Source organism: Lissotriton helveticus, chromosome 2_1 (genome assembly GCF_964261635.1).
Source record: "Lissotriton helveticus chromosome 2_1, aLisHel1.1, whole genome shotgun sequence".
Classification (NCBI taxonomy): domain Eukaryota; kingdom Metazoa; phylum Chordata; class Amphibia; order Caudata; family Salamandridae; genus Lissotriton; species Lissotriton helveticus.
The window spans coordinates 358,481,998-358,507,842 of NC_136059.1; the positions used below are offsets into that span (position 1 = coordinate 358,481,998).

Consider the following 25,845-nt stretch of genomic DNA (forward strand, 5'->3'; position numbering starts at 1 on the left):
CATAAATAGGTGGCATTGTTTGTTAGGACTAGGACCGTTTTATTTTGAATCCAGGGCAGAATTGAAGATGTTCCGTGCACTGTCTTAGTTGCACAGGGAGCTTGTTCCAGTGGTGGGGACCCAGGTGAGATAGGGTCTTTGCAACCTGCCTGGCTCGTTTAATTCTAGGCACTGCGAAGAGATGCTTGGATTCTGAGCAGAGAGACCGCCGAGGAGTGTAGGGGATAAATTTATCTGCAAGATAACTGGGGCCAGAATTTGCCAAGGCCTTGTGAATGGTGCAGTTGACTTTAAACTGTACTCAATTTCGTATCGGTAGCCAGTGAAGCTGATGAAGCAGAGGCCGAGAGGCTGTCCTTGGGGGTGCGTTCAGAATCAGACGTGCTGCCGTATTCTGGACAACCTGAAGTCTATCAAGGGTGGTCTCGTTGGCAGACAGCAGAAGACTTTTGCAGTAATCCAGGCGGCTTAAAATAAGCACCTGGGTTAACGTCTTCCTAGATGTTTCAGGGAGCAGAGGAAGGATACGACACAGAAGACCCAGCACATGAAAACAGGAGCCAGCTGTCATGGCAGCATGCTCCTTCATAGTGAGGGTCTGCTCAAGGAGGACACCTAAGTTTTTCACACAGGTTTTTGGAACGGGGGGAGTCCCTAGGTCTAGAGGCCACCAATAGGGTGTCCACAGTAGTTGAGTTTCTCCGAAGAGCATGATTTCCGTCTTCCCCACATTGCGCTGAAGAAAGTTACTCCTCATCCACTGAGAGATTTTTCTCTTTCCCCGGGAGAAGGCGGACTGCACTGATGGATTAAACTTTGTAAATAGAAAAAGCGGCTGGCTATCGTCCGCATAGGAGACAGGGATGAACCCGCTACTCCTCAACAGATTGTTTAACATCTATGTGGCTCCCTTGGCCAAAGTCGGACTCAAAAAAGAGCCCTGTGGTACATTAGAGGACATATTTTAGCCACTAATTAAATGAAACCCATTTAGAATACCATTAACATGTTCACAATATTGTTTTTTCAACTGGTTGTGGAATAGCAAAATGCATGATGCCAAACATTCTCATAAATGAAGAAAAATAACATTTAGCAGACATTCTGGATAGGAAAGAGACAATGTACCGTTCATGCTGTAGGCGCATTGCAAAGGTGGCAAAAATAGTCCTTATTACCATGTTGATTACTATCACACATCCATTATGTAGCTCTAGAAAATACTTTGATAAACTGACTGACAACACAAATCTGCCTAGAGGAAACTACGTTTACAGCTTTTCTAACCGAGTACATTAGGTATAGTAATAGTGTACCTTCACAATCTTAAGAGCCACTACCATTATAAGTAAATTTGTCGAACAAGCCAAGGGCCAACAACAGGCCAAACATCAACACTCTGATCTCAAACGGATGACTTGTGACCAAATATTAAACACTCAAGTTTGACTCCAGTAAGGCTCTCAAATCTATTGAAACATTATCAACTTCCTTCTAAACATAACAAAAAATAAGTATAACTCTACTTCTTGCAAATGTTTGAGCATGATTTTGTGAATCGAGCACTGAAAATCTGCTGAAATAGCCACAAAAAACTTTTTTTATTTTAAGCTTAAGAGATAGGTCAGTTCTGTAAAATGTTCACATGTACGTCAATCACAAAAAAGAATGAAACCTTACCTTCAGATGTTGATGAGCTATATAATTCCTTTTGTTGAATGCCCTGAAAATCTTCAAGCTCATTCTTATGATCATGAATAGAAGATGACCTGTAAGGCATCATAATATTATTAAGATCCCCTAGTTTGGAAGACACTCTGTAAATAACAAGGACTGCAAATGTCAAGAAATATATATTTTTTATCAACATCTGTTTTATTAAGCCCCTATACGGGGGTACGCACATGGAAAGGTGACACTCACACAGCGTTAAGCCTACAACCCCCAAGGGGCCGGCCGCGACATACAACTGGATGTACAATGGCTGTCTGATTTTTTAAGTTATCTTTTCAGTAAAATAAATATAAGAGATGATGCCGTAAACAACTGGGGCTAGTTTCGACATATACATTTTAGCTAATTTGTTATTCTTGAGTGACTCCTAAAGAACAAATTTCATACCTTCTGTAATGATATTCCTGGTGGATACATAATCTTCTGCAAGTCTCTTAAAACAGAGTGCAGCACTGCACATGGCCAACCACTGGAACTGCAAAACCCTCCCATAGAAAAAAAAGGAACCAAGGGCTTAATACAATAGCGTCATTTACAACAGATGTGTAGGCTACTGCAAAGTGCAGTTTATGAATTATGCCCAATGCTTTTGTGTACCACAGGATCATATTAATCACAGCACTATCTCAATGGGGAGAATGAAAGGTGGTAAGTAATCTACAAAAATATTATACATTTATCAGAAACATCATTACCGAAGGCGAACAGCAAAACACACAAGATGATGGACGGAATGTTGCACATTGGCAAAACATTTACCCCCAGTCGCAGATCTGCGTTTAATCCATTGTTATTTTGCTCGCCACGCCACCCCAGTTCACACGTACTGTGGCCAGTACGGAAGCTCGATTGGAATTGGTCGAGAAGTTGGAATTGCTCAATGTGTTTGCACAGTTGCTCATGTACACATTTTTCCAGTAGTTTTGCAAGGGTAGGGATGTTAGTGATTGGTCAGTAGTTATTCAAGTCTTCAGGGTCCGTCGAGGGTGTTTTGAGAATAGGGAGCACTAGGCCAGCCTTCAAGCAGTCCGATATCTCACCTTGAAGAAGAGAGGCGTCGATGATCTTGGACCAGAGCGGTGCTAGTGATTCTATTATTTCTTTAAAGTACTTAGGGGTAAGGGGGGTCATTGAAGTGATTTGAAGGTTTCAGGGTCCAGAGTATGTTGTGGATGTCAGTGTCATTGAGGGGTGTGAATTGACTCCAAGAGGCATTGTTTTTGGGGGAGAGAGAGGGAGGCGTGGATAGAGAGGAGTCAGGAGAGGGTGAGAGTTTGAGTAAAGCAGACTTTAGATCTGATTCGATCTTATTTTCCTTTTCGAGGAAGAACTCAGCAACAGCCTCGCAGTTTGGCTGAGAGCGAGAGCTGTGCTGAGATTGGATAAAAGTGCTGTTAGATTGTATTTTAATTAACTCAAATAGCCGTTTCGGGCGATTTTTGGCTTTGTTAAGATGGGCTTTGATGAAGGTAACTTTCGCCGTTCTAATGACTTTGTTGTATCTACTTCTTTTTAGTCTTATGAGCTAATTTACGTTTGTATTATGGAGCGATCTTTTCCACTGTTTCAGTTTTAGTGGTTGTGAACTTTTGCAGTTCTAACTTTCATATCTGAGTCTCACACCTGTCTATAATAAACTTCTTGTAATTCTGAAAAGGGTTCACAACTCATTTTATAGATCACAATCGCTCCTTAAAATTCCTATCTTTGCAACCTAGCAATACCTAATCCCCGCCAGCCAATCTATTTATATAAGCAACTATTTGACTGAAATCACATAGCCCCACTAATGAACACACTTTACTGGTATTCAAATTAGTTTTGGTGATAACAGAACAAATGGCCTTGCACTCTAAACCTACTTTGCGAGTTTACCCTCTGGCTGATAACTTTATATATACACAGTGAGTGGGCTTGGGGAGTATCAATTAAAGAACATGTTACACAGCTAATAGCACCATGAATAATATAATTGTTTATTAGTTGAGCAGTTACATCTAATAGCATCATGAGTATCATTTTTGTTTATTAGTTGATCAGTCAGATATAACAGAACCATGACTAACATGTTTGCTTTTAGTTGATCAGTCAGATCTGACTGATCGACTTATAAACAATGGGAAGGACACACACCGTCACAGATGAGGCAAAAAAACACAATCCCCATGATACAGAGGGCTGAGTGTAGTACACCTTGTGACAATCTTGCATGATATCATTACGGTGCACGCAGAGTCATGCTCACTAACAGCCTGGAAATGCTTTCAAGATGCATGATAAAAGACGGTCTCCAGCATTCGACTTTGCAAATGCCTGGAGATGTGGACCAAGTAGGTGTGGCAGCGGGGCAGGGCCTTTGATTGTATTGTATTGTATTGTAAGGGGTGCTTATAGAGCGCACTGACACCATGGGTTTCCTGGCGCTGGGCGGACATGGAGAGTACAGAGGGACTAGACAGATTGAGGGAAGAGCCAGGTTTTTAGAAACTTACGAAAAAGAATCAAAGAGTTAGAAACTTTAAGAGAAGGGGGAAAAGAATTCCAAAGCTTGGGGGCCAGGTATGCAAATCTCCGGCCTCCAGATCTACAGAGTTTATAAGAGGGAACAGTGAGAAGGTGAAGATAGGAGGATCTCAGATTCCGGGGCGGACAATAGGGTGTAATCAGAGATTTCACAAACGCGGGACAAGGCCCGGTTTGCGATTTGAAAACAAGACAGCCGATCTTGAAGGCAGACCTGGCAGTGACGGGGAGCCAATGGAGTTTGACAAGAAGGGGCCTGGCAGATTGCCACTTCGGGATCCCTAGGGCCAGTCTCGCCGCTTGATTTTGCACCACTTGCAGTCTGGCCACCGATGTTTTAGGCAGACCGTGGTAGATCGCGTTAGAGAAATCTAAGCGGGAGAGGACGAGGGCCATGATGACCTGTAGGAGGGCATCGGGTGTGAAAAGAGATGCCACTTTCCTGATCCTGCGTAGCTGGTAGATGCAGGACGAGACCACCGTCCCCACCTGTGGCCCAAGGGATAGACCGGAGTCAATTGTGACCCCTAAGCTCTTCACCATGGCCACGGGGGTGGGAGAGGGACCAAGTTCCGCCGGCCAAAATTGTGGCCCCCAGGAGGTGGCGCTCCTACCGGGAAGGAGGAGCTCCGTCTTCCCGGGGTTCAATTTCAGCTGGTTGTGGCCCATCCACTGGAGAATGTGGGACATGACTGCCTGGAAATTAGGAATAGCAGAAGGGGCGTTGAGAGAAAAGATGAGTTGCAGGTCGTCCGCGTAATTAAACACGGTAACGTCCCACTGCCTCAAAGAAAAAAGAAGGGGGCGAAGATAGAGATTGAAAAGAAGAGGGGATAGAGAGGAACCCTGGGGGACCCCACAGGGCAAGCACTCCCTGGGGGCCCTGAAAGTGCCTAGACTAAGGGTCTGAGACCTGCCGGTCAAAAAAGATTTGACCCAGGCCAGCGCCAGGCCCTGGATGCCAGCCTGCTCGACACGGCGGAGAAGGATGTTATGGTCCACCGTGTCGAAGGCGGCAGACAGATCTAGTAGTACCAGGGCCTGGGGGGTACCCTTGTCCACCCCGTCTCTCAAGGCATCCAGCACCGCCAAAATCACAGTCTCCGTAGAGTGGCCGGGTCTGAAGCCAGCCTGATTGGCCTCGAGAAAGTTGGAACTCTCGATAAACTGTGAGAGACAGGTGGCAACGTGGGCCTCCAGGATTTTAGAAAAGAAGGGTAAGAGGGAGATGGGACGGTAGTTTGCTGGAACGGCGGGATCCGCCCCAGGCTTCTTCAAGAGAGGCACCAGAACGGCTTCCTTGAAGGGGCCAGGTACCGTACCAGAGGAGAGAGAGGAATTCAACAGAGGAAGGATGCAGTTGGGTAGAGAATGGCAGATGGCCCGGAGTATGGACGGGGGGCAACAGTCGTCAGGGGATCCGGACTTAACGCGAGTGGCAAGAGTAGCCAAAGAAGTGGGGTCTAAAAGAGGGAATTGTGTGAATGAGACACGGTTGTGAGGGGGGGGAGCAGAACCAGCGCCAGGAAGGGTGGCTGGGATGGTGTCCTTGATCAATACAATTTTTTCTACAAAATAGGTGCTGAGAGCATTACATGCTTCCTGTGTGGCAACCTGGGTGGGAAGCGATGTAGTGAGTATGAGCCTGGAGTAACCTTGGAAATGAGTAATACTACTGACCGGTACGTGAGCAAAAAACAATGATGCGCTGTATGAAAGTGCCCTCTTTCTTGCATGGTATGCCCCCACGTTTTGCTAAATTGCTGATGTTCTTTTACTGAGTGTGCCCTGCTCTCCTGCTAATCAGGTGCCCAGGGCCTATGTTCCTTCCCTATATCTGCATTGAAGCCTAAACCCAATTGGCATCTCTGGCCACATGTCAGCCCGTGGTAAATGGTACCACAAGTACCCAGGGCACTGTGCCAGAGAAGGCCCCGAAGGGCTGCAGCACTTATTGCGCCACCCTTAGAGGCCCTGTGCCCTGACACTCACACACTGCCTTTGCAGGCTGCGTGACTTGGTGCAGAACAAAGTGAAGAGTCGGCAAGGCACACATCCCTGTGTGCCATGCCCACAAACCACTGCCCTGGCATACATTAGTCACCCCTCTAGCTGGGTGCCCTATGCTAGTGGTGAGGGTACAGGTGCAAGAGCCATGTGCCCCTACAGCACCCAGGTCCATTCCTGGGCACTGTAAGTTCAGTGCTGCCATTAAGAGTATATGGTGCTAGGAGGTTGTCATTACGAACTCCACAGCACCATAATGGCTACACTGAAGACTGGGAAGTTTAGTACCAAACTTCTCAGCACATTAAACCCACACTGACATCTTAGAGATGCCCCCTGAAACCTGACCAACTTCCAGTGACCTGACTGAGTGGCTGCCTAGGCTGCCACCACCAGACTTGTTTCTGGGCCCCTGGGCCGAGCGCTCGCCGCTCTCGGGGGCCTGAAACAATGCACATCCTGGGACGAGGTGCCAAACCTCCTCCCCAAGGGTTCACAAAGGAGAAGCTTCAAAGGCAGACAGCCTTTGTGAGCCTCTCCAGACCACTTGCTGCTCTCAGCAACAGATCCCCACTGGTTCTACCCCCCACTTTGGGTGGGAGAACGTCAGGAAAAACAGGTGAGGAAGAGAGGTGTGCCCACCTCTGCCAACTCCACCCCTAAGGTGGGGGAGGCGAGGTGAACCACAATCTCGAGTACCCGCCATCTTGAGGATGGGGGGACCCAGCCAACCAGGGACAGGCTCCTGCCCCCCCACCCCCCACTGGAGAGTGGCAGAATAGGGGGTGTACCCACCCGAGGGAAGGGACCCATTGGTCCCTGCCCTTTACCTACCTGTAACACCCCTAAATTTTGTATTTAGGGGCACCCTGAACCTTCCTTCCTCAGATCCAGCAACCACAAGAAAAAGAGAAGAAGGACGAGAAGCCGTGCAGATCTAACAAGAGGACGACGCCCACTGACTTTGCCCCAGCCCTACAGGCCTGTCTCCCCCTCGAACCTGCTCCTGCAAAACCCCAGCGTGTTCAGCGGACAGCAACCTCAAAAACCCCGGAGGAGCTGCCTGCCTTCACTTTCCAAGCTGCTTCTCCTGTGAACACCGGACGTGTTTGAACTGCAGCTTCTGGTGCCAGCCAGGAACTACGCATCCAGCCCACTCTGCACCCCCCAAACCCGGCCTGAGCTAGAGTGGAAAAATACCACGCGGAGGTCCCCCCGGTGAGATCCGGTGACCCCTGACCTGCCTCAAGCCTCCAGACGACGCCTGCAGCCTCAATCCAGAAGACCCCCCTACCGCGACCAGAGCGTGTAAGAAAATCTGACGTCCCAAGGCACCCCTGCACCCAATGCCCCATGGCCTTGTGTGCCTAACCCAGCGGTGCCTAACAAAGCCTCTACATCCGTACTTACCCCTTGAAGTGGTGGCCACTCCTGGAAGATCCTCATTCCCAAGCTTTCAGTGTTTCTTTGTCCCGGAGAATCTCCATTGAAATCAACAGGGCACCCGACCTCAAAGCAGCACTCTGCACCCGGCTGCTCTAGTGCTGCTGAGGGTGCCCCTTTTGTGCTAACTTGGTCCCCAACTTGCCCTGAGCTTAACCCTAAAAGCTTTGCTCCCACAACCCCACGGCCTGCTTGCCAGCAGCCACCAACCGGAGTCTCCCTATCCTCCATAGGGTAACATTGGGCCTCAACACTTTGCACTAGGCAGCCCGAGTGCCACTGAAGGTGCAACAACAATGCATCACTGACCCTGGGAGACCCCTGAGTCTAACCCCAGGACCCTAACTCCAAAGACTGATTACCTACCTGGAAACCAATAACCACTTTTTCCTCATAGAATAACATTGACACTTTTTCTCCCAAAAAGTTTCTAAGTGTCTACTTTTGAAAACTAAGAATATTCCTTGAAAATCACCCGAATAACCAAAACGCATTTTTTCAACTGTTTTCAGGAAATGTCCCAGTGCTGAATCTAGGTATCCAGCACTGAGTAAGAAAAGTATTTTAAAGTAACTTACCTGCAAAGTGAATTATCCTTCCATAGGATAACATTAGTGTTCTATGTGAAAAAGTTTCCAAGTGTCAACTTTTGAAATACAATAATATTCTTTAAAAATCGTACATCTAACTAAAGAACAAGTTACTTACCTTCGGTAATGCTTTTTCTGGTAAATACAGTATCTGCCTGTGGATTCCTCACCTTGTGAATATCCCCCTTGCGTCAGCATTCGGACGACGTCACAGAGGCACGGTATCGCTCGCGACTCCGATGACGTCACCGACACCATAATAGGCCCACGCCGGCGGGTTGATGTCAGTTCTGCCCTTTTTCCGTGCCTTCGAGGCACACGGACGGACCGACAACAGTAGATATATACACAGTATACAATAGTCAAGAAAACACAAACAGTGTAAAGACAATGCAGTAATTCAAGTAGAATAAAACACTACTTTTGAGAATAACATATATACATTAAAACATTGCCATTATCTAAGGTATAGAAGAGTGGACAACGGTGAGGAGGGTGGGCATGTGAGGAATCCACAGGCAAATACTGTACCTACCAGAAGAACAAGTCACTTACCTTCGGTAACGCTTTTTCTGGTAGATACTATATCTGCCTGTGGATTCCTCACCTTGTGAATACCCCTTGAGTCAGCAACATTCGGAAATTCTTTTTTCGTAGCCTCGCGCCGACGTGGACTACTGACGTCATAGAGACACGACCTCGCTCGCGACTCCGCTGACGTCACCGACACATATAATAGGCCCACGCCGGCGTGATGACATCAATTCCGCCCTTTTTTCCGTGCCATCGAGGCACACGGACGGACCAATGACAGTAGAAATATACAAGTATACATAGTACACAATACTCAAGGCAAAACACACAGTGTTAAGCAAAAGCAGGAAAGCAATTGGAACATTTCCTTGACAACAAAATATAAATACATTACAGTAACTCTGGCATAGAAGAGTGGACAACGGGGAGGCGGGTGGGTCAGTGAGGAATCCACAGGCAGATATAGTATCTACCAGAAAAAGCGTTACCGAAGGTAAGTAACTTGTTCTTCTGATAGATACATCTGCCGTGTGGATTCCTCACCTTGTGAATAGAGTCCCACAGCAGTCCCCACTCCCGGAGGAGGGTGTCCACTCTTCTAGACCAGGAAATCCTGAAGGACAGAGCGTGCAAAATGACCGTCCCTCCTCACTTCGGTATCCAAGCAGTAATGCTTCGCGAAAGTGTGGAGGGAAGACCAAGTTGCCACCCTACAAATGTCCTCCACAGGTACACCTCTAGCCAATGCAGAGGATGAAGACTTAGCCCTTGTAGAATGAGCCCTTATACCCTCTGGTGGTTCCTTACCGGCCAAAGAGTAGCAGATCTTTATGCAGAGGACAATCCATCTCGATAAAGTTCTCTTATGGACCGCCCTTCCTTTCTTGCAGCCAGCAAATCCAACGAAGAGCTGGTCTTCCAAACGAAAGTCCTTGGATCTGTCCAAGTAAAAGGACACCGCCCTCTTAGGGTCCAGACGGTGCAGTCTCTCTTCCTCCTTGGAAGGATGAGGGGGAGGATAGAAGGTAGGAAGGGTAATGGACTGCCCTAGGTGAAAGGGAGTTACCACCTTAGGCAGAAAAGCAGCCCTAGTCCTAAGAACCATTCGATCAGCATGAATGGTCAGGAAAGGGGGCTTGGAACTAAGAGCTTGAAGCTCACTAACCCTCCTTGCCGAGGTTATTGCAACCAGGAAGACTGTCTTAAGGGTAAGAAGCCTCATGGGACATTTGTGGAGAGGCTCAAAGGGGGCACCCATCAAAAAGGTCAATACAAGATTCAAATCCCACTGAGGCACAATAAAAGGTGAAGGAGGGAACATATTAGTGAGACCCTTCAAAAACCTTAAGACCACAGGAGACTTAAAAAGAGAAGGCTGGTCAGGCAAGCAGAGAAAAGCCGACAGCGCTGACAGGTAACCCTTCACCGTGGCAACCGCAAGACCCTGCCGCGCCAGAGAAAGGGCAAACTGGAGAACATTAGACAAATGGGCCTTCAAAGGATCAACAGACCTTTCCCCACACCACGTGACAAATTTCGACCATCTATAAGAATAGATGGACTTAGTGGAGTCACGCCTGGCTGACAAGATGACATCCACAACGTCAGGCGGAAGGGAAAAGGAATTCAGGTTGCCCCGTTCAATCTCCAGGCATGAAGGTGCAATGTCTGGAGGTGGGGGTGTAGAACCTGCCCCTCCATCTGAGAGAGGAGGTCTGCCCTGAGAGGGAGATGGAGCGGCGGGTGAGAGGAGAGGTGGAGTAGATCTGTATACCACACCCTTCTTGGCCAATCCGGGGCGACCAATATGACTTGGGCCCGGTCTTGGCGAATCTTCCTCAGAACCCGAGGAATCAAGGGTATGGGGGGAAACGCGTCAACTGAAACGCGTCCCCCAAGGCTCCTTGCATCGGATACTGGAGATTGCAGAAAGACAGGCAGTGCGCATTCTCGTGAGTGGCGAACAGGTCCACCCGAGGAGTCCCCCACATCCGAAAGATGTCGTGAACCACCTCCGGGTGAAGCCTCCACTCGTGGTCGGCAGAGAACTGCCGACTGAGACTGTCTGCACGAACGTTCAACACAACGGCCAGATGATTTGCCATCAGACAAATCTGATGGTCCTGAACCCAGGACCAGAGACGCAGAGCCTCTCTGCAGAGACACTGCGACCCTACCCCTCCCTGCTTGTTGACGTACCACATCGCGGTCGTGTTGTCCGTTAGGACCTGAACAGACTGACCGCGAAGGGAAGGGAGGAAGGCCTTGAGCGCCAAACGTATCGCCCGCAATTCTAGAAGGTTTATGTGAAGCAACCTTTCCTCTGGAGACCAAAGGCCCTTGACCTCCAGATCCCCCAGATGAGCACCCCACCCGATAGTGGATGCATCCGTTATCACCGTGGCCACCGATGGGGGAAGTTGAAAAGGCTTTCCTTGGGACAGATTGCCTTCCACGCCCCACCAAGATAGATCCGCTGCAGCTTCTCTGGAGATCCTCACTGACTCCCTGAGATCTCCGTTGTGCTGATACCACTGCTTGCGGAGGCACCACTGGAGCGCCCTCATGTGCCAGCGTGCATGGTTGACCAACAGAATGCATGAAGCCATCAGACCGAGCAGGCGAAGGACCTTCAGGACTGGAACGACCGCTATATTGTAAAATAAAGGAATCATCTCCCTATGTCGTGAATCCTTTGAGGGGGAGGGAATGCACGACATACGGTTGTGTCCAGTACTGCACCTATGAACAGGTTGCGCTGGGAGGGCACCAGGTGAGACTTGGGTACATTTATTGAAAAACCCAACCTGTACAACAACTGGGTTGTCTCTCGCAAATGATGGAGCACTCTCTCTGACGACTCCGCCTTGATCAGCCAGTCGTCCAAATAAGGGAACACTGGAATCCCTGATCTCCTGAGATGCGCCGCCACCACTGCCATCACCTTGGTGAAGACTCGAGGCGCAGTAGTAAGTCCAAACGGAAGGACCGCAAACTGGTAGTGCTGCGATCCCACCGTAAAACGGAGATACCTCCTGTGCGACTTCAGGATTGGGATATGAAAGTAAGCATCCTGCAAGTCGAGCGACACCATCCAGTCTTCTTCTTGCAGCGCCTGAAGAACCTGAGCAAGGGTGAGCATCTTGAATTTCTCCTGCTTCAGATAGAGATTCAAGATCCTGAGATCCAGGATCGGACAAAGCCTGCCATCCTTCTTCGGAATCAGGAAATACCGGGAGCAGCACCCCTGATTCCTTTACTGCTCTGGGACCACCTCTATTGCACCCTTCCTTATCAGAGTCAAAACTTCCTCTTGCAGAAGTGACAGATGCTCCTCGGAGCAATACCCTTGGCAAGGAGGGAAATTGGGAGGGAATTCCCGAAAGGGAAGGGCATACCCATTTTCTACAAGATTGAGAACCCAAAGATCTGACGTAACCGATTCCCAATCCTGTAGAAAATGGGTAAGCCGACCCCCAACCGGACCCACATGATCCTGAATGTCGGATCTAGGGCTGCTTCTCAGGGGCAGGGGGGTTGGAGGAAGTGGAGGAGGAAGAGGCCTGACGTCCACGAGGACGAGCTCTCTGCTTTCCCCTATATGTCCTGTATAAGGAGTTTTGCTGCTGCTGCTGTTGCTGCTGCTGCTGCTGGCCTTGCCGGAAATTCCGAAAGGAAGAGCGGCCAAAACCCCTGAATCTTCTGCCAGTTGAAGAGCCTCTCATTTGAAGACCCAAGGATTTAGCAGTCGCCCTGCTATCTTTAAACCCCTCAAGGGCCGCATCAGCCTTCTTCCCAAAGAGGCCTGAACCATCGAAAGGAAGATCTAATAATGTCGCCTGAACATCAGCCGAAAAGTCAGAAGATTTCAACCAGGCAGACCTCCTAGTAGCGACAGCAGTGCCCATAATGCGCGCCACAGAGTCTACAGTATCCAAACCGCTCTGAATGACCTGGCGAGCCGCCGCCTGAGCGTCAGAGATGACTTCCTCAAAATCCTTCCTGCTGTCATCAGGAATTTTTGGAACAAGAACACGCAAAGAGTCCATCAGCGCGTGTAAATATCTCCCCATCAAGCAAGTGGCATTTGATGACTTCAATGCCATACTGGCAGAGGAGAAGGACTTCTTTGCCACCTGATCCTGCTTCTTTGCCTCCTTCTCAAAAGGAACCTGAGGGAAAGCACTAACGTTCTTTTTGGAGCATGCAGCCTGAATGACCAAACTCTCCGGTGAAGGGTGAGAGGTTAAAAAGGCAGGATCCTCAGGGGCAACCCTGTATCTTCTGGCTACACTTTTAGAGACAGCTGGAGCCGACAAAGGTTTTTTCCACACCTCTAGAATGGGCTCTGTCAGAGCATCATTGAAAGGAAGAAGAGGTTCCACCACTGAACTCGGAGAATGCAATACTTCAGTCAGAATATTAGATTTGAATTCTGCTGTAGGCAAAGTCAACTTAAGGAGACTGGCAGCCTTCCTCATAATTAAATGATAGGGTTGAACGTCCTTAGAAGGAGTGCTAGAACCTGAGGGTAACTCCCATTCTGGAGAGAAATCCAGGCTTCCTGCGTCTGCCAAATCCTCAAAAGCATCTTCATCCAATTCACCCTCTTCAACGTCAGATTGTGAATCCAAAAACCTCCTTTTATCCAGAAGGCGTTGAGCCTCTCTTCTGGATCTCATCTTGACCCGTTTTGCTATCGGATCCACCACCGGCTCCGACGGATTCGGAATCGACGTTGGGATCGAACCCGAAGGCTCAGAGGGATGTGTTCGAGGACGACTCGGAGCAGGCGAAGCCGGAACCGGCGTCGACGGCTTCGGTGGAGCCGGAAAATGCCACGGCGGCGTCGGAGCCGGCATGTAAGGCATAAACGGAGCTGGAGGGTAGGAGTGAGGGACTCCTAAGCTAAAAGCTAAAGGACCCATGGGACCCGCAGGTGCACCAGAGGGGTACCACGCCCTCGAAAAGACTCCGTACATCGCGTAGAGAAACGCAGAAGGGTCCTGGCCTGGGGCAGGAAATGGTGGATGAAAACCTTCAGGCCTGTCCTGAGGAGCGTTCGGATTCGGCTCACCCAAGGGCGCGGAACTCCCATCCTCACGAAACTCCTCCTCATCTCGGGCCGGGGACGGCGCCGGAGACGGACTCGGAGCCGGATTCGGAGCCGGAGACGGAGCCGGCGCCCGTGACTCAGAAGGGGAGGCCTCACCTTCAGGTTCTGGATCCGAAACATCAAGGGTCACCACCTTCGAACGCACCTTCTTCGGTGACCTCGACCTCGATCCCGACTCCTTACCAGAACGACGTCGGGACTCATGTCTCCTCTTCTTATGTTTCCTCTTTTTCGAAACACGATCAGAAGCCGACTTCGAAGACGACCTTCCTCGAGATCCAGACCTCGACCTCGACTTCGACCTCGCCCTTCGAGAACGAGACCTCGACGATTTCTCCTTTCCAGCTTTCATCTTAGCCACCAGCAGCTTCGCCTCTCTTTCTCTCAGGGCCTTCGGGTTCATTTTCTTACACGAAGAGCAGTCATCCACATCATGGTCCGAGCTCAAGCACCAGATGCAGTCGCTGTGAGGGTCGGTGATGGACATCATCTTGCCACATTCTCTGCATGGCTTAAAGCCGGTCTTTTTAGAAGACATTGTCGAAGAAACAGGATACAAAGAAGCAGAAAAAGGTAACAATATAGGCAACAAAGTATCCGTTGGCTACAGAGATTCCCGATAACCGTTAGCGTCGACGACGCGGAAAAAAGGGAACTGATGTCATCACACCGGCGTGGGCCTATTATAGGCGTCGGTGACGTCAGCGGAGTCGCGAGCGAGGTTGTGTCTCTATGACGTCAGTAGTCCACGTCGGCGCGAGTTTACGAAAAAAGAATTTCCGAATGTTGCTGACGCAAGGGGTATTCACAAGGTGAGGAATCCACACGGCAGATGTATCTATCAGAAAAAGCGTTACAGAAGGTAAGTAACTTGTTCTTCTGATAGATACATCTGCCAGTGGATTCCTCACCTTGTGAATAGAGTCCCACAGCAGTCCCCACTCCCAGAGGAGGGTGTCCACTCTCCTATACCAGAAAATCCTGGAAGAACGTGCAAAGCGGCCATCCCTCCTCACTTCGGAATCCAAGCAGTAATGGTTCGCGAAAGTGTGGAGGGAGGCCCAAGTTGCCGCTCTACAAAAATGTCCTCAACAGGAACACCCCTAGACAAAGCAGATGTTGAAGACTTTGCTTTAGTAGAGTGGGCTCTTATACCCTCTGGAGGTTCCCTACCCGCCAGGGAGTAGCAGATCTTGATGCATAGTATGATCCATCTTGAAAGTGTCCACCCTGAACTCTCTTGTCCTGTCCAGGTAGAAGCTCACCGCCCTCTTCGGGTCCAAGCGGTGAAGTCTCTCCTCCTCCTTGGAAGGGTGTGGGGGAGGATAGAAGGTAGGAAAGGTAATAGACTGTCCTAGATGGAAGGGAGTTACCACCTTAGGCAGAAAATCAGCCCTGGTCCTAAGAACCATTCGTTCAGCATGAATGGTCAAGAATGGGAGCTTTGAACTAAGAGCTTGAAGCTCACTTACCCTCCTTGCAGAGGTAATTGCAACAAGGAAGACCGTCTTAAAAGATAAAAGTCTCATGGGACATTTGTGCAAAGGTTCGAAAGGAGAACCCATCAGGAAAGTAAGCACCAGATTTAAGTCCCATTGAGGCACAATAAAGGGAGCAGGAGGAAATTTATTTGTAAGGCCCTTCAAAAACCTTAAAACCACAGGAGATTTGAACAATGACTGCTGAACCGGCAAAACAGAGAAATGCCGACAAAGCCGAAAGTTAACCCTTAACTGTGGCAACAGCAAACCCTTGCTGCGCCAAAGAAAGAGCAAACTGCAGAATATCAGACAAATGAGCCTCCAAAGGGTCAACAGATTTCTCTCCAAACCAAGTGACAAATTTAGACCATCTGTATGAATAGATTGATTTGGTGGAGTCACGCCTGGCCGAAAGAATGACATCCACCACATCATGTGGGAGAGAAAAGGAATTCAGGTTGCCCCGTTCATTCTCCAGGCATGAAGGTGTAAGGTCTGGAGGTGGGGGTGTAGGACCTGCCCCTCCATCTGAGCGAGGAGATCTGCCCTGAAAGGGAGACGGAGCGGCGGGCACGAGGAGAGGAGGAGAAGATCTGTGTACCACACCCTTCTTGGACAATCCGGGCGACCAATATAACTTGGGCCCGGTCTTGGCAAATCTTCCTCAGAACCCGAGGAATCAAGGTTATGGGAGGAAATGCGTAAAGGAGATGCGAGTCCCAACTCAACTGAAACGCGTCCCCCAAGGCTCCCTGCATGGGATACTGGATGCTGTAGAATGACGGGCAGTGAGCATTCTCGCGAGTGGCAAACAGGTCCACCTGAGGAGTCCCCCACGTCCGAAAGACGTGGCGAACCACCTCCGGATGAAGCCTCCACTCGTGGTCGGTTGAGAGCTGCCAACTGAGACTGTCTGCACGAACGTTCAGAAGCCCGGCCAGATGATTTGTCATCAGACAAATCTGATGATCCTGAACCCAGGACCAGAGACGCAGAGCCTCTCTGCAGAGACACTGCGACCCTACTCCTCCCTGCTTGTTGACATACCACATCGCGGTGGTGTTCTCCGTCAGGACCTGAACCAACCGACCCCGAAGGGAAGGGAGGAAGGCCTTGAGCGCCAGACATATCGCCCGCAATTCCAGAAGGTTGATGTAAAGCAACCTTTCCTCTGAAGACCAAAGACTCTTGACCTCCAGATCCCCCAGATGAGCACCCCACCCTAGAGTGGATGGATCCGTTATCACTGTGGCCACAGCTGGAGGCAGTTAAAAAGGCTTCCTTTGAGACAGGCTGCCTTCCACTCCCCACCAAGTCAGATCCGCTGCAGTTTCTCTGGAGATCCTCACAGACTCCCTGAGATCCCCATTGTGTTGATACCACTGCCTGCGGAGGCACCACTGGAGTGCCCTCATGTGCCAGCGTGCATTGTTGACCAACCAAATGCAGGAAGCCATCAGACCAAGCAGGCGAAGGACCTTCAGGACTGGAACGACCGCTCCATTGTGAAATAAAGGAATCAACTCCTGTATGTCGCGAATCCGTTGTGGAGGAGGGAATGCACGACACACAGTTGTATCCAGTACCGCACATATGAACAGGTTGCGCTGGGAGGGCACCAGGTGAGATTTGGGTACATTTATTGAAAAACCCAACCTGTACAACAACTGAGTTGTCACTTTCAGATGATGGAGCACCTTCTCTGGAGATTCTGCTCTGATCAGCCAGTCGTCCAGATACGGGAATACTTGTATCCCCGATCTTCTGAGATGTGCTGCCACCACAGCCATCACCTTGGTGAAGACTCGAGGTGCAGTAGTAAGACCAAACGGTAGAACCACAAACTAGTAATGTTGCGATCCAACCGTAAAACGGAGATACCTCCCGTGAGACTGCAGGATAGGGATGGGAAAATATGCATCCTGCAAGTCTATTGACACCATCCAGTCTTCTTCCATCAGAGCCTGAAGAACCTGTGCAAGGGTGAGCATCTTGAACTTCTCCTGTTTTAGATAAAGGTTCAAGATCCTGAGATCCAGGATTGGACAAGTCTGTAATCCTTCTTGGGAATCAGGAAATACCTGGAGTAGCATCCCTGACCCCTTTCCTGCTCTGGAACCATCTCTATCGCACCCTTTCTTAACAATGTCTGGACTTTCTCCTGCAGGAGTAACAGGTGTTCCTCCGTGCAGAAACCTTGGCAAGGAGGGTAATTCGGAGGGAATTCCCGAAAGGGAAGAGCATACCCATTTTCTACGAGATTGAGAACCCAAAGATCTGATGTAACCGATTCCCAATCCCGTAGAAAATGGGTAAGCCGGCCCCCTACTGGGCCCACATGATCCGGAATGGCGGATCTAAGGCTGCTTTTCTGTAGCTGGGGGGTTGGAAGAGGTGGAGGAGGAGGAGGCTTGACGTCCTTGTGAACGAGCTCTTTGCCTACCCCTGTATGATTTATACAGTGGATTCTACTGCTGCTGCTGTTGACCTTGACGGTAGGGATGAAAGGAAGAACGTCCAAAACCTCTATATCTTTTGGCAGATGAGCCTCTTGTCTGCAGCCCCAAAGATTTGGCAGTAGCCCTACTGTCCTTGAATCTTTCTAAGGCTGCATCAGCTTTTTTACCAAAAAGACCAACACAGTCGAAGGGAAAATCCAACAACGCCGCCTGAACGTCCGCCGAAAAGTCAGATGACTTCAGCCAAGCAGCCCTTCTGGAGGCAACCGCAGTTCCCATGATGCGAGCAACAGAATCGGCGGTGTCAAGTCCACTCTGGATCACTTGACGTGCAGCCGCCTGCCAATACTTCATCAAAATCCTTCCTGTTGTCATCAGGAATTTTAGGAGCCAACAAACGCAAAGAATCCATCAGGGCATGTATGTATCTACCCATAAGGCAAGTGGTATTAGTTGATTTTAAAGCCATACTTGCTGATGAGAAAGACTTCTTCGCAGTCTAATCTTGTTTCTTGGATTCCTTATCCCCAGGCACCACAGTCTTTTTTGAACAGGCTGCCTGAATAACCAGACTTTCAGGCGAAGGATGCCTGGATAAAAACTACGGATCCCCAGGTGCAACTCTATACCTCCTTGCAACACTTTTAGCCACTGCAGGAGCAGTAAGAGGCTTGATCCAAACCTCCAAAATGGGTTCAGTTAATACCTCGTTAAAGGGAAGCAACGGTTAAACAACAGAACTTGGTGAATGGAGTACCTCAGTCAAGAGATTGGACTTATATTCCACCATAGGCAATGTCAAATTTAAAAGTTCTGCAGCCTTCCTCATGACCATGTGGTATGGCCTAACATCCTTTGAAGGGGCATCAGACACAGAAGGTAGCTCCCATTCTGGAAGTTCCAAACCACTAGCTTCTCCTAGATCTTCAAAACAATCCTCCTGAAGCTCTCCTTCTTCCATCTCAGCCTCAGCCTCTCTATATCTTTGCTCTTCTATGAGGCGCTGAGCATCCCTTCTGGATCTCTCCTTCAACAGCCGCTCCGTCGGATCCGTGAACGACTCCGACGGAGCCGGTATCGACGTCGAGATCGAATCCGCAGGCCCAGGGCGCTGCTCTCAAGGTTGTCTCGGAGCCAGCGACGTCGGTATCGGCGTCGACGACCTCGGTGGCGCCGAGTAATGCCAAGGCGGCGTCAGAGCCGGCATAAAAGGCATAAAAGGAGCTGAAGCATAGGAGTGGGGAACTCCTAAATTAAACGCCAGAGGACCCATAGGACCCGAAGGTGCACCAGAGGGGTACCACGCTTTGGAATAGACACCATACATAGCATTTAAAAACGCAGTAGGGTCTTGACCTGAAGCAGGGAAAGGTGGATAAGAACCCACAGTCTGACCCTTCAGAGGTTCTGGATTCGTCTCATCTTCCACAGGTGGTCGTGCCATCGAGCCCTCATCCAAAGGGACTTATTCATCCACTCGAGCCGGAGACGGAGACGGAGACGGATTCACAACCGGAGTCGGCGATTGAACCTGCGACTCCGAAGGCGAAGCCTCACCTTCTGGATCCAAAACCTCTGATGATGGAGACACTACATTCTTCTCATGCCTCCTCTTAGGCGACTTCGGTCTCGAGTCCGAATCCTTACCGGAATAACGCAGAGACTCATGTCTTCGCTTCTTATGCTTCTTTTTTGACTCGAAGCATGACCGGATGACGACTTCGAGAGCGAAGCCGATCGTGATCTTGACCTCAATCGCCCTTCTCGAACGAGATCTCGAAGACTTCTTATCTTTACTTCCTCTTAACTTTGCCATTAAAAGCTTAGTCTCCCTCTCTCGAAGCGCCTTCGGATTCATCTTCCTACACGAAGAACAGCTATCGACATCATGGTCCGAACTCAGGCACCAGATACAGTCCTCGTGCGGATCCGTGATCGACATCATTTTGCCGCACTCTCTACATGGCTTGAATCCGGTCTTCTTAGTCGACATCTTCAGCGAAACAAAGAAGCAAGAAAACAGAGAAAAACAGTAACAAACTTACCAACAGCTACAGAGATTCCCCGAAACCGTTAGCGTCGACGACGCGGAAAAAAGGGAACTGACGTCATCACGCCGGCGTGGGCCTATTATGGTGTCGGTGACGTCATCGGAGTCGCGAGCAATGCCGTGCCTCTGTGACGTCGTCCACGTCGGCCCAAATCTACAAAAAGAATTTCCGAATGCTGACGCAAGGGGGATATTCACAAGGTGAGGAATCCACTGGCAGATGTATCTATCAGAAATGCATTTACTCAGCTGTTTTCAGGAAATGCCCCAGTGCTGAATCTAGGATCCAGCACTGTGTTAGTAAAAGTAATCCGAAAACTAATTCATTGCATTTTTACCGAAAAAGCCTATTGAATCCTATGTACTAAGTCTACTAAGTTTGTGCATTGCATTTGCAACCCCTGTAACTCTAATTGGTACAAACTCCTACTATATTTTGAAAGTATTCAACAACAGCATCTTGTAGCTGAAAAGTATTTACATGCTTACCTGTACGAGGCTTGCTTGGTTCTAGAAATAAAACAACAGTATATTTTCTTTATACAAAAACCATTGGCCTACAGTTCAGTTCTTGAGTGTGTGAATGTATTTGCTGACTTTGTGTGTACATCAAATGTTAACACTGTCCTCTGATACTGCCTTGCTGCTCGACCAAGCTACCACTTTAGAGAGTAAGGTTCTATCTAACTTAAACCTCTGCCATACCTCTGGAGACCCTTGGACTCTATACACACTGTACCTCACTTTGGTGCAGTATATATAGAGCCAGTTTCTTACATGCGCCACTTGTAATGCTGTGAGTGTGTTTTCCTTCTCTACATTGGACTCGACTTTCAGAGTATGCCTACAAGGCTACCCCCAGAACACCGCCGTCTCTTGAGACGAGTTTGCACCTCCAAATCAGGGTAAAATGGTCATTGTGGCATGAATGAAAGGAATTAGAAGGGCGTTACATTAAGGACGGATTATAGACGTGGAAGTTGGTACGTTTAAACTAGAAGTGATTTATGGGTATCGTAGTCAGTAGTAACTACGTCAGCATTAAGATTGTGATAGGTCTTTCCAAAGAGGCGGGGCAACCCCACAAAGGTTGAAAAGAGCGGGTAGTATGGCGTGTCGGTAAAGGCCGCCAGAGAGAAGGAACCGCAGCAGTGCATAAGAACGTGCATTGGAGTTGTAAAGGTACGATGTGGAATGACTATAATTTGGGGAGTGGCAAGTTTGGGATGGAGAAGGGAAAGGATAAGGAGAGACGGGTTGAAGATCCGGGAGGGTTAGCATAGCCAAACTGTCTGTAATTTGAGATGAAACACGCTTGACTAAGGACTCGTCTGGGATAAATATGGGAGCTTTTAGCATCGGATTGCAGAGGGAGAGCGTTGGGCATAGGCAAACACTGTAATACACAACATTATTGGTGTGAGGATTTTGTAGAATGTTCATAATAGAGGTTTGACGACAGATTTTAACAGTGATGTTTTTTACCTTGTAGTGAACCCCTGAGGAAGGACTTTTAACAGTCCGAAATGCATTGGGTTATTTAAGCACCTACAACCTATGATGTTTGATGTTTTATTCGGCGTGCTCGGAAAAAGGCCTGGATTGGCATATCCGCGCATGAGAAGTTGTTTTAAAACACAAGCTTATCACGTGTGTCAAGAACTATGAATAAAATGGAATGGAGTAAAAAATCTTTGGATTACAAGAGTATTCATTGTTTAAAGCGATTAAGTATTCTAAAAAAAGAACAAGCAATTATCACGACAGCAACTGTGCGCTTGGACAGGAGTGAAATATGACTCCCAACTTGATGATGAATGAAAGTGAGACATTGAGAATATTGGGCAGTATGCAAGTAGCGGTTTGGTTTGCTTAGTGAGGTGTGTGGTGGTTTTGACAGAGTGGTGTGGTGAGTGGCAGTATGCGATTGACATCGCCACCACATACGTGTGCATGTTTTATTGAATAAGTGCCATGAGTCACACTTACATGCACGACAACTTCTGAATCCAATCGCACTTACACACCCATCCCAAATGGCAAGTATGGGTGAGAAAAGCCGTTGGCAAAATGAAGCACAGATACAATTTCCTTGACCTGTTTCTCTTACAAAGGGAGTGAAACATTATGCAACAGGAGAAGAGATAAGTATTCTGTTCTGCTTTTTCTAGTATAGGTGCAGCTTTCAGCCCTCTACAAACTTAAAACATAGCACATTCCTGAAACTAATTTAACCAGGGAGGACATTATTATGTTTGCCCTGAAGAAAGTCCAGGACCCGGATGGGCCATTTTTAACAGACTGAAACATTAGGGTCATAGGACCATCACCTCCTGATGACCCACATATACTTTTTCTAGTTTTAATATCCCCTACGATTCCGCGAACAAAAGGATACCAGGAACCGCAAGAGGAATTTTAATCTTTAAACCCCCTGGCCATATTCTTCTAAGTGCTCCCTGAAATATGGTTGAGCCCACCCGAGACCTTTAGGAGTCAGAATGAACCCGATGATGTAGCATGACATACTAGAGTGTGTGCGGGTTATTTAACAAAAAGGAATTGCTTCCTTTCCCACATTTGAGTGGCTGACACCCAGTGAGCTTCTTTTCCCTACCATTTTTGTGCTATAAGTGGGGTACTTAAAGTGACATTGAGTTGACTTGAGAGGACGTATCCCCACCAGGAACCCCTCTTTGCCCTTCCGGCGCTGGAGAAGTTTTCTTTATCCAGTACCTATAGTTTACAAGTCACGGCCATTATAGCCTACGGCATTATTTGAATACGGCTTGATTATTATACAGTGGAACTCCCATCTCGACGACGGGGAATGATTCAGGCATGTGAATCTATGAATGATACCCCAATATTGGTTAACCAAGGTGTCTGAATCGGAGATTAAAATTTCCTCCATTCAGGCGGGTAGCACAGCATCAAAGCCATCGAAGGCAAAGTGGTAGCCAAGCGCATTATCTCATGTTGGATTACCCATCATCAAAGTTTGCCTAAACCACTTCTGTTGCAACCTTGATGCATCAGCATCAAGGTTGGCTTTGCAGGAGGTGTAGCGCTGAAGTAAACTCGGACAGAACGAAAGATGGCACCTTAGCTGGCTTCAACTTCTTCTTCAGAAGACGTCGCCCAGGATTCTTGCCTGGCAATGAGGAACCAAGAAAGAACAAAAGTGGAAAAGGAGGAATAGATATCTGAAATCTTTTCTAATAGGGGACTAATAATTCTCCTATACAAGGGACAATGTCCAATAATTCAATATTATATAAAGGCAGACAACAATCGCATATCATTGAAGACGTGATTACATATTTTATTTATAGTAATCAAGGGGAATATTTCATCCTATAACTTCACATAAATTTAAAATTTACAATATACACATATATACACACATATGTACACAAATATATACAACAAGACAAAAAAAGTAAACAGAATTCATACAAATGATGCGTAATCTGAAATTCCTTTTCACCCAAAAAGTTAAAGCAAAGCATAGTGCCCTCCTAATCGTTACAGGAAGTACACTTAGAGGTAGTCAAGCACAATCGGTTCTATTGAATCTTGAACCTAAATGTGAGGATTGTGTCAACAAATGTAATTACAAATTAATTCCAATAATTTCATTAGGATCCTCTTTGTATAATGTGTCGACGCGGTCGCGTTTCGGCCTTCCGACCAATCTTGGCCTCCTCAGGACAGGTTGAATCAGGGCCTTAAGCCACACAAATCTGGGTGCCAGGCCTCGTACCAAGCTGTCATACGTAAATCACTCCAGCAAGACTATTACACTTCGTGGGAAGCACTGCTCAAAAAGGTACTTTCAAATGCTGATACCGCAATTTCTAAACTTCTTTACTCTCGGGACGCGAACAAATCACTCCGCCAGGTATCCTGCTATCATGGCAGCCCGCAAGCGCCCAACGACAAGGCAAACTCCATTCATCAGCATCAAGTTTGGCTTTGCAGGAGGTGTAGCGCTGAAGTAAACTCTGACAGAACGAAAGATGGCACCTTAGCTGGCTTCAACTTCTTCTTAGGTGCTGGTCTCGAACCTGCGGAGGCCCTGCATTAAAAGGCTCTACATCTTCAAGTCAGCAGGAATGAGTACCCCCTTAGGGGATGGCCCAGAAGGGAGTGAAATATCCTCAAAATATCCAGCATAGTTAGCCAGAAGACCTCACCCAGGATTCTTGCCTGGCAATGAGGAAGAAACTGTTGTTAGGAACCATGCAGAGACTCCATACAGTTTCGGGAGTGGAACCATTTCCATGAGGAAGAAGAGGACTTCTCCTTCCTACGTTTTAGAAAGATCTTGCAGGAAACCATTCCCTGAAAAATAACTTACGTTTAGGTGGGGTGGGGAAGTATACTTGGGAGCTCTTCGGTATCTTCCTGCAGGCTTTAGCGGAAACCAACATGGGCGCTACCGCCGTCATAATGTCCTGCTAAGATCTGCATCCCTTTTGGCTTTGACCGCATGCCTGGGACTGATACATATTCTCCCGGACCAGCTCAAATCAGCCCCGCAGAAACCAAGTTGACCACGACCCTTGCATATCTCGATCACACATTGATCATGCCCCTTGGACATTGTAGGAGCCTACACAATTGAAAGGCTGCTGAAGATCATATTGGTGAGAACTGTCCATTCATACTTAACCCCTTGGTCAACAAAGGGCTACACGTTTTTCAACATCCAAGAAGGAGCTATAAACCAGTGGAGCTCAGAAGGACCATCATCAACAGATGGAACATGCATGATTATGGTCTACAGACTGTCTGTGGAGAAGACATCTTTCAGGAAAAATGCCCACCTGCCAGTGAAGTACAGAGCCCAGCTGACTGGGAGGACCTATGGGTGAAGTTGTCTCATGATATCTGTTCCAGGACATGAGGTCGTCCCAACCAGTTTCTCAGGAGTCATTACCATTTGCTGTTGTACATAGCCATTGGGCCCTGGGGATTGCTCTGTTCTTGTTATATTATATATTTTGATAAGGAATTGCATTGCATAGCTACCACAATTTAAAGTCACAGGAATGAAGGCTGATGTGAAGACCTATTTTGGAATGCGATTAATCTATCTACATTTTATTTTATGTGCAACATGCATTTGATAATTTGATGTTTATTAATGATTATGGTACAATGTACAAAATCTATTTTACCCTAAGCATTACCTCAAGTTGGTGTACTCTAAGCACAGATATTGGACTGGACTGAAACATCACACCATATCCTATCATTACAAAGACTTACTCAGAATGCCTTTCAGAAGTATCTTCATGAAGAATTTCTAACAAGGCATCTATTGGTGTTCCTGTTGACCCACGATAACCAGTGTCCACACTTGACTCCCTCTGTATGTTTTGCTGTTCCACAGGCTGAAGGACTGGAGCTATTGTATATTCTGCATCTGGAATCTAAATATTAATCAATGTCATACTTTTAGATATTAAGACAATAATGTATTGAAAAAGTAAAACATAGTATGGTTTTGTTTAATATCATACATTTAAGAAAAATTATAGCATGAGAAAATATGAATACATTCCGAATGTTCAGAAAGGGTGTCCCTATAAGTTGGAAAATAAGTCAAGCAGGGTATTAAGTGTCATCACCCCCGTGAAGTCGGTGGAACTGGAGAGTTTTCTTGCCATTTCTTGTGCCACAAGGACAATGTCAGCCTCTAATGTGGTAAAATAGGACTATAGAAAAAACAAAAACTACATCAACTAGAGCCAGAATTTACTTATTGGATAAGCCCTGGTCTCTTGCTTTTCCTTTCCTCGTATAAACATTTTAAAGAAGTCTACAGCACCAAATAAAGAGTCCCGAAGGAATAGTATTTACTAGGAAGCTCAGTGGCGTGAGTGTATAAATAGTGACA

General features: G+C 47.8%; 1 protein-coding gene across 4 annotated transcripts in view; it reads right to left on the reverse strand.

The window, feature by feature from the left end:
• The window catches only part of CPLANE1 (ciliogenesis and planar polarity effector complex subunit 1), a 2,766,109-nt gene that overhangs the window by 1,514,942 nt on the left and 1,225,322 nt on the right, over window positions 1–25,845 (reverse strand). For all 4 annotated transcript variants that reach the window (XM_078674971.1, XM_078674972.1, XM_078674970.1 and 1 more), the window contains exons 27-28: window positions 25,215–25,378; window positions 1,681–1,769 (exon numbers count right to left, since the gene is read on the reverse strand). In XM_078674971.1, the coding sequence (XP_078531097.1) occupies window positions 1,681–1,769; window positions 25,215–25,378 (253 nt within the window). The remainder of the gene's footprint in view (window positions 1–1,680; window positions 1,770–25,214; window positions 25,379–25,845) is intronic.